Source organism: Cryptomeria japonica, chromosome 7 (genome assembly GCF_030272615.1).
Source record: "Cryptomeria japonica chromosome 7, Sugi_1.0, whole genome shotgun sequence".
Taxonomy (NCBI): Eukaryota; Viridiplantae; Streptophyta; class Pinopsida; order Cupressales; family Cupressaceae; genus Cryptomeria; species Cryptomeria japonica.
The window spans coordinates 41533302-41543384 of NC_081411.1; the positions used below are offsets into that span (position 1 = coordinate 41533302).

The 10083-nt window shown below is 37.0% G+C and overlaps 1 protein-coding gene across 1 annotated transcript; it reads right to left on the bottom strand.

Moving 5' to 3' along the window:
* Positions 1-1206: 1206 nt before the first annotated feature.
* Positions 1207-8957, bottom strand: LOC131041316 (protein STRICTOSIDINE SYNTHASE-LIKE 7-like). The gene is made up of 4 exons (XM_059209130.1): positions 8244-8957; positions 7834-7901; positions 2460-2778; positions 1207-1927 (listed from the first exon to the last, which is right to left on the bottom strand). The coding sequence occupies exons 1-4, from the start codon at positions 8580-8582 to the stop codon at positions 1658-1660; spliced, it is 996 nt and encodes a 331-aa protein (XP_059065113.1). The 5' UTR covers positions 8583-8957; the 3' UTR covers positions 1207-1657.
* Between the last annotated feature and the right edge of the window lie 1126 nt (positions 8958-10083).

A 10083-nucleotide genomic window follows, 5' to 3' on the forward strand; every position in this document is an offset into this window, starting at 1 on the left:
TTTGTAACAAACCCTAATTAGGGTTTCGGTGTCAAAATCTTAGCCATTGATCTTCTTTTGATCCAGGTCGTTCATTGTATTTGAGAGTGCTATATAAGCCCTCACTCATTTCATTTTAAAGGGTTAGAAGAGTTAGAAAAAAAAAAAAAGTAAGAGAGAAAGAGTTAGAATTTTTAGAGTTTAATATTGTCAACAGCATAGAAATAAGTAGTGAAGAGAGAAAGTTGAACAATTGTTGTTTATTTGGCTATGAGATCAATGAAATATTGAAGTTATGATGTTTTATTGCAATCTTTGTGGCTATTTTCATAGTTGTTTGTCTTCTTGAATCACTCTTAGTAGAGCTAGCATTTAAGTTTTTTTAAGTTTGAAGGACAAATGTTGTGCTTGATCTTTGATAAGACACGCATTCCAAACCACTAGCTCCTTACTGATTGTAAGAACGCCCTGTGTGGTCAACTGGAAACATTGAGATTGTTTAAGCGTTCAATCATTGTTGGAGGCACTGATATGTATCTTACTGATAGTATCTATCCCCTCAGTGATTTGAAAATCATTGAATCCCCTTAGAAGATCGCACCAATTCCAGTGGAGTTGTAACCTCTTGGCAATATTGAAATTGGTAGAGTTCTATCAAGACCAAACATCACTGAGTCATTCTTAGGATTAATTTAGTCTCGCCTCCTTGAAACCTTTATCTTTTGATCCTTTTGAAACATCAGTTAGCATTAGGAAAATCTTGTTCCCTCATTTAAAAAGTAATCACATGAACAAGCTTTCTCTGAAAGTACGTAAGGCCCCTTGAAAAACAGTAAACACAACGACCACTGGTGCTTATCCACAAGTAGAGAACCTACATAAAAGAACCTTGGAACTTTTCCGATTGATCCTTCTACGATATCTTCAGCATTCGGGAGTTTTACTCAAGAGAGGATAAGATACCTCTGGGTATTTTTTTCTGTGTTTGGTCGTGTACAGAATACACATCAACACTTAGGTGATATATTGGGCATAAATAAGAGATATATAGGAGGTAGTAAGTCTCATTTGATCATCAGATCATGAATGTGTTCTCAATGAAGATATTGTAAGGTTTGCCCTCTCTAAATGATTTGTTATTCCCATGTATTATCAAGAATTTTCAACATATTTCATATTGTATTCTTGTCTTGTACAAGTTATTTTATTACAACAAATCACTTATAGATCTTCAAATCTCCAACTTCCACTTAATTAATGTATCATACCACTTATAAATCTCCGACTTTCACCTAATTTGAATTTCAAATTAAAAATTAGTATGTAAAAATACTTCATTTAACCATCAATTCCAAATAACCTGTCTCCAACTTCCCCTTACTTGTCACCGCCAAATCACTGAAATCTCCAATGGCCATCTAACAACAATTTTAAATTAGGAAGTCAAAAGGTGCTGGCTCACATAGAGCCCATGAAATTTCAGATCTCATTGGCGAAGATGCCAATTAGTTGGATACTCGTCTTCTAACCGTCATGAAGTTCAAGTTGACAGTGATTATATTTCCCCTTCCCATTGTTTTGTCAACCATGCCGGCTGTTGATATATTCATTGATGAAACACTTTTCGTTACAATATTTTTGTAACTGATGTGGGATAATCGCCTATACCATAGAAATTTCATAGGAGATCAAGGCGATTAATGAAGTTTTCACTGAGGCTCGCAAAAAACAGACTACTATTCACTTTTACAGCACCACTAATCAGTGTCCTCTGTGAATCAGAAATGAAAGCACTGACCTGCCCATTTTCCTTCACACCCAAAATACCTGCTGGTCCAAAAATAGGTCTTATCTTCAGTCGATGTTGATTTAAGATATTCCACACCCTCTTCAGAGGTGGTCTCAATTTCAGATATTTAACTATGGAATCTTTATCCTCGGTTTTTGTCTGTCAAAAAAACATTGAGAAGGTCAACATTATAAATCTTATACATAAATATGAGAGGCAAATTTTCAATATTCATAAAATAAAAGATACGGATGCAATAAAATAAGAAAATAAATACATAATCTGATAAGTACAATCAACCATTTTTCTGTGAAGATATATAATAATGTATATAGCCTGAATGTACTGCAAATCAAATGTTGTGAGGAAAAAGGGAATTTACCATTTGTAGTTTGATGGAATGGGAATTAGATTTTGGAATTCATGTTTGTAGGAAAAAAAAAGTTGAGCAAACCAGGTAGTGAGAAATGCCAAAAATGACAAATATGGTTCTTTCCAGACAAATATCTTAAAGCATGGAAAACTTTCTTAATTGATCTACTCTCCAAAGAAAGAGGATAGAAGATAAACATTACATATGTATATGTAGCACTCTATTTTTTCAATTTAAAGATTTTCTGGCTCCTATTTGATTGATGTAAGGGAAAAATTGAGATAAAAAATGGATAAAATGCAGGGAAATTGTATTTACCCCCAGAAGTCCAATCCAAAATGTGCCTTCATCATCGACTCTAACGTTATCTGGATATGCTGGTAAACTTTCTGCAAATGTTTCAACTTGACCTGATTTGTTTCCCTTTAGCCAGTATTTGGGACACTTGAGAGAGTAAGTTTCACAGAATATAAGGAAATCTTCTTGGGCAGAGACGGCCACTCCATTGGGGTAGTCAAGGTCAGTGAGCAAAACAGTGGAAATTTTGGTGCTAGGATTGTATTTAATGAGCAAACCCAAGGTGGCATCAGTGAAGTAAATCGTACCATCTTTTGAAACATCCACTCCATCCATTCCTCTGTGGATAAAATATGAAACAAACTATTTTTAGTATTATGGCAAAATCAAAGTTTTATGTTTCTATAGCCATGGATTGTTTTTTAAATTGATAGTTATTCAATGATGCTAAGAATCACAAAACTGAACCCCCAAGAAATGAAACCTACTTGCAAGAAACATGATCTGCATTGTTTCTTTGTTAACGATTTTTTTAAAACTTTTTACATGTTTTACAGACTTAACAGTTTATTGTTAATTCAGTATTTGCTAGCTTCAAGTTTACTATAACTTTGGTTTTATGAGAAATTAGCAAACCGTAACAGTGGTTTTTAAAGATCCTTAATTAGCAATGTGAATGATTGACGAACTTCAAATATTCTGTAAATATGGACAGACTATAAGAAATATGTTTAATTTTAAAATTCATATAGAAGGAAGTTTATAAACAAATAAGATTCTTGATTGAAACCTCTTCAAGCCCATTTCCCATCAAATCTGGGTTATGGTTATTTTGGAAGCACGGATACAAAAACATAGGCTACTCATATTTTTGTTTAAAACATGGTTTTACAATCTTGGTTCAGTATAAATTTCAAGTTATCTTGCTATGATGTCATTCACATCGGCTTATACCATCCAGTATAATATACATTATTGTGCCTCATTGCTAACTCTGAAGGACAGCATTTACAACTTAGAGGCCATTCGAAGTCCTCAGTGCATTGTTTAGCAGAGGTTACTGGAATTTACAGTCACCAGATTTAGGCGTAAATAACATCATCGTCTATGTAGTATGAAAGGGTCTCTTAACAGAAATTTACTTTAGCAGCGTTGTGGGGATACTTAGCAATAGTTGAACTTGTTCTCTTTGGACACCTACAATTGTAAATTTAATACCATCTATCCATTGACAAGTAGCAATTAAGCAATCACTATACCCTGCCCTCACATGAAATCATAGGGAACGCATGAACCAATTTAGACCTAAAGGTAAGGTTGTTTCCAAGGTCAAAGCCAAGGCAGATGCCAATTTGGCATAAGCGACCTTTCTTGTGGAAACTCATATTGAAACGTTTTTCATTTACATCTAGTTTGTTGAGATTTGATAACTAGTTTCTCATGACCAAACTCGGAAGTAAACAACTTTATAACCTTTGATTATATTCCTGCAGGCAGCAGCATAGTTGGAACAGTTTATGGTGCTCCCAATGATTGCCTTTGAAGGCAAGGAAAAGTGTTTGCCAACAACAACCATGCATATTTGCCAAGATTAATGTGCATGACATTAATATATGTTTTATCTGTGGTTTTTTCTACTGAACTCGTCATGTTCTGTAATTCTGAATTCAGACTCTAAAAATCCTTCTAATATTAAGTAAACCAAGATAATTCGTAGTAGATTAGATGAAGTTTGAAGGAAACAAGAGAGTTCTATCAAAAAAATTCCATCACTAGGTTTGGAACTTTTGTAACTAGCTGCTTTTGTTCCATGCATTCATATTAACTAGTCAAATCTTTATTACAGCTTACCGAGTTCCATCTTAATTCAGAGCTGATATGGTCTGGAAGATATCTCAGAAGATGAAGATTATCAAAACTGGTTCATTGATCACCATCAGATAACGTCGTTTCTATGGGGCAATAGACTTTTCCCCACCCTGCCTGTAGGATTTGCTTCGTAGCCCAAGTCAACATTCACCATGCCCTTCCATGTATTTATAAGAATTACAATATTAAGCTGAAATTAATGTTTTAAGCATATCAACACATAGTGAGATATCAGTTGCTGCAGCTTCAAGCCAGTCCCCTCTGTCATGGAAAACAAACCCGCACTGAGATTCAATGGCAGAGAAGACTGTGGTGTGGGTCAGTGTCCGTGGATCTTTAGATCCGTGGTCTACTTGTAGGTCAGCAAGAGTTTACCAAGGCTGGTCCAAGTTTGAGTACCGGGGCTGCCCGTAGGCTGTGATTCCACAAAATGACATCATCCCAAATTTTATTGAAGAAAATAAGCCATGCCCCAGCCATAATTAGGATCCGACGAAAAAGTCTGGACATAAAGAGGACCAGTAAAGATCTCCTCAGCATGCAATGGGAGGATTTAAGTTTTGAGTGTTAATTGGTCCATGCAAAATAATATGAAAACAGAGTCGGGTTAGTAGTCTCAGTTTCAACATGTGGTTCAAGGGAAATTATTGGAAAAAGTACTCCCCAAACTATAATAAAAAGCCTACCCAAAAACCCAGTCATAAAGAGGGTCTGTCGAGAGCATCCCAACATGCAATGGGAGGTTCTAGGTTTAGTCTTGGTTGTTCATAGAAAATAACATATTTCAGAACTTCTTGGACTACAGAAAGAATTTACATATAAAAAGAATAAACTCTTACTATGGTGTCCTGCTTGTGATCTCGGTAGCTTATGAGGGCAATGCAGCTGGTCCAAGTGCATGTTTGAAGGCTTCATGTGTAATAACCGCCTCACTGTTACTACTATTTTTTTTTTTAAATCACTTCACAAACTACCAATTTAATTGGACAAGCATCTTTCATCTAAATTAGAAGTGTAGACTTCATAACCAATGTCAGGGTCATTCCAAGATTCAGACTAAATCCTTCAGGGTCCATTCATGATGACTCTGCCTGTGTACCGCTTTTAGAATTAAAAACTCCATAGTTTGTACATCAATGATAGAGAGTTCATCCTCTCTTCTTGTATGAAATGCTTAATCTCACTTCTAAATCTCGCTTTCAAATTTAGTCCGATAACAACAAAATGATAATAAACACATCTCAATCAAATGTGGTTCCATACCAATCATTAGTGCACAAATACACACAAACCATATAGGGACCATATCACTCCTACATCACATGTTCACATGATTGGCTCAAGCATACATCATTTATATATAGAGTGACTAACTCATACACTCGTCACAAGTACAAACAATGACTATCTTAAACATGTCACATATATACAATATGAATGATTCACACAAACATCATATATACACTAAATAATAATTTATGTGTGCGTCACATATACTCATGATTAGAGATCAAGATGTTGTTTTGAAGGTTGAATAGGGAAATGTATTTTTTATCTTTACTCCCCATATTCAGGATTGTCAATTAAAGAGCTGTGCTAGAGACAAAATTCTTCAGAGTTAAAAACCAAATCAAATGATCATTGAAAGTATTGTTCTGGCTGACTTCATATTCCCTTCCATCCATCCTTTTTCAATGTTTTTACAAAATAACTCTGTTTTAATTTCAATTTTATATTTTTCAAATAAATGTTGACTGTGTTTTTTACTTCTATCTATACAATCACAACATGAGAATATATACCCTGCTATCATTGTAGAGCATCTTTTAATATAATTAATAATGTAATGTTGAATAAAAATATCTTGACTGATGCAGGAGCATCCAGGTAGGCATATGTTATGGTCTGACAGAGTAAGAAGATTTAAAATGCAATGCTATTTTAATAGTAATTTTGGTATGCTCAAATGCATATTGATGGAAGAGATGTAATGCCTTGAAGAGGAGAGATAAAATACTATTCTGACGCAAAATATGAGCAGACGCAAACGATGAGCAGACGAGGACAATTGGGAAAAACCAATTGATATTCTCAGCTAAGAATAAGAACGGTCTCAAGAAGAATGCGTTAACGGAAGGAAGTGGAAGGAATGGAAGCCAGTAGAAGTCATGAAGATATTATTGAATGAGAATAGAGAAATTAGAAAGCTGAAAGATTGGATTCGAGCTGACAAGTTAGAATGGCAGAGTAGGAGATTAAGTAAATGAAGATACAGAGTCGGCATATTTGAAATGAAGCGATTTGGGGTAGCAAGGAGAGGAGGGCCTTTGGCCAAGTTGGTGAGAGGGATCGATCATTGGTGTGGAATCGACTTTTAGTGTGGCTGAGAAGACAGAGGAATACATGTGAGAGAGGGGTGCGATAGTGAAAGCAAGTTTGCTGTTGGTGTAGGAAGGATGAAAAAATAGTTGCAGAACCCAAAGGCGCTGAGGACAAGAAATGCATTTGCTGTTGCTGCGTAAAGAAAAAGAGTGTGGGCTTTAAGTCCAATTGGGTGTGTGGGCATCGCAGGTGGGTCTGCAGAGAAAGGAAGGTATTGGCCGGAGGTAGGCCTTGGGAGTAAAATTGGCCAAGAGAGGGAGCCGTGAGTGGTGGCCAACAGAGTTTGTATCGGTAATGTAATGTGTGGGGCTGCGAAGAAGAGGCAGAGTATGTGGGCATCGATTCTTCTTAGGCTGCCTAGTAAGAGACTGTGGCCAAAAAGGGTGAAGTAGCCAAGAAAGAGGGGCTGCGTAGATTGTGAAGACAGAGAGGTGCGTAGTGGAGGAAGGAGAGTTTGGTGCAGCTAAGAAAACAAATAGCATGTGCATGGTAGAAGAGAGTGAGAGCAAGGTAAGAGGTGAGGACATTGTGAATGCAAGAAGAGGGGCGTTGGGAAGAGTCAGAGCCTTGCCAGTAGCAAAGCATGAAATGACTTTCCTCTAGATTTGAATTCAATTTTATCGGTTGTGAATGGAATCTATTTGTTCAAGAATGCCAGTGTTTGAATAATTTATTTTCTTCCAAAGAGATTATTCAATGGCTTGATCAATTAATGTAGGTCTGAGTTGAATGTGTTCGGTCCAAAAATAATATTTCAAACATTTCCCTCTTTTACACTCGTAGGTTTTATCATAAATACATATAACATTTTTATACCAATATTTTCAACGTTTGTGAATAAGAGTAAATGACTATGAATGTCTTCACATCACATAAATATTTCAATATAATTAATATTAAATAACAGCAAGCTACTAACAATTCCCATACTCCACAAGTAGTGTACATTGAACCTTCAAAAGAAATATAATTATACTATTGTAACAATTTCAAGTAGTAAAACATGCCTAAATGAACCCAGAATCATTATATTTTTCTCCAGTTGCATCAATTCAAATAAAAACATTCTGGACATATCTTATGGAAATTTCACATTATGAGCAAAAAGGAAAGAGAAAATAAGGTAGTGAATTAATTCACATACTTAAATTTGAATCCGTCTGCCTCACTGCACAAGACCTCCACTTTGTCCTTCGTCACATTCAGCAGGCCCTATCATGAACATAATTCTTTTAGTGAAAAAAATTGTGTTACATTTTATACAATTGTTTTCTCTGTATCAAACAGTAAATTAAAGATGTGAAGTATTATGCAGAAAGGGAGATTCTTGTGGGCCATTTTATAGTGAAACATGATCAATGTCGATTAAAAACTATGCAATTGAATCCCAAAAAAAAACTCATTCCAGAATCTTTCAAGAAGGTGTAAATCAGAGTACACAAATAATCATTGAAAAGCATCACATTTGTAAACCTAAACCTAACTTCAAAATTATGTTTGAGTACCCAATTAATGGTAAATAACATGTGAATGCATACACCAAAAAATTCTTACCTTAGTAAGTTCACACACAATAACCTCCTGATTGGGACCAAAAGCCACCCCAAGAGGTCGACCCCCAACAAAATTCCAGTTCTCCACCTGTTCTTCTGCATCCCTCCCGTCTATCCAAACCCGCTTAATCCAACCATCTCCACACCCAGTAAAAAACGACTTTTTTTCTCTGTCAAAAGATAAATCTTCTGGACTTGGCAAAAGCCCAAGTCCAATCTTTTCTGCCCTTTCAAGCCCATTAGTGGGTGCATTAATGGAGCCTAAAACGATTTGAGACTTTGCCACAGACGCCAGGCAAATAAAAACTAACAGGACAGCGTTTTGAATTTGTAAATCCATCTTGATTTAGACAAAATTTTGTCTCTGATTCAAAGGCATCACACAACAGAGAAGGCATTGGGCAAATTATATAATCTCTACATCTGTAACAAAAACCCTTTATTGAATACGACAAGACCACCATTAACATAGCTTTTACAGACTATTGAGGTCACACCCGGAATAAAGGGGGCGAAAATGCTTTTGGTAGGTAGCATCTTATCAGAAAATCAGAACTTACATGGATTACAAATTTACGATACTTTGAGTCAAAGGCGGCGTGTCCGTTGGCGACTTTGCTCTTCGCGCAGAATTTAAAGCATCGCTTTTCTCTTGATGTACAGTGGGAAATTGATGCTGCCTGCCCTGCATTTTAGGCGTTTATTCATTGAAGGTGGAAATTGTACACACATGTTCTCTTCTTTAATTCATTATTAATTAAATAATTGATTAAATTAATTAATTTACATGTGCATATCTTGTTTTAATAGGATTTAAATTTGTCTTTGCTATGCCGGGAAGACTCTTCCTTTTCAGATTTACGGCTGAAGACTTCATCTATATTATGTCTGGTTCATGGTCTTACGGCAAACATTGCCTTACTCTCTCCAAGTGGAAGTCGGGGTTTGACCCTAGTGCAAACCTCCCCAGATTGGCGCCGGTATGGATCAGACTCCTTGGCCTCCCTCTGGAATTCTGGGATGACACCATTTTTAGATGGATTGGTAATTCGTTTGGCCAATTTGTTGTTGTCGACAATGTGACGATGCAGAAGTCTAGACTTGTTTATGCTCGCCTTTGTGTGAATGTGGTTGTTAACAACCCCCTCCCTAATTTCATAGCTCTTAAATCCAAATGGGGTAAATGCACACAGGGTATTGTCTACGAGAACACCTCCTTGTTTTGTCAAAGGTGTGGAAAACATGGTCATGTTATCACTGACTGCCTGGCCCCTCAACCTCCAAAGGAAAAGCTAAAGGAGAAGTTGTCATCCCCGGGTATTGTCAATGTGGAGGCAGCTAAGAATGTTCCCCCCCCACAACCCCCCAGTTTTTGACAATACTATGGGTCAGACCAAGGACCTGATGGGAAAGGTGGGTCCTCAAGATACTATTGAGGAGGGCTACCCCTTCTTGGAAGGTATTCTTAATATGATGGAAACCCTTGACCCCAAGATGGCACCTCCCTCCTCGGGGAGAAGCTTGGGCTCGGACCTAGAAGATGGAGAAATCTCCCAAGCGAAGGTAGAACAAGAAGGTCTTAATGCAGAAGTGAGTTTTAGAGAGAAGAAGGGCACAATGAGTCCACTCCGCCAGTGCTCATGCAACAGAATCCCAACACTATGGGAAGTAGTGGGAGAAGCATCTGGTGCACTGGTGTTGGGGGCTCGCCTCCCATAGGGATTGTTCTGGAACCGACCTCCTCCTCATTTGTTACAAAATCTACTGGGTAGATCACTACTCTCTCTCATGCAAGTCGATCTGCCCCGTAATCGCCGGTGGATAAGGAGAAAGGGGAATGG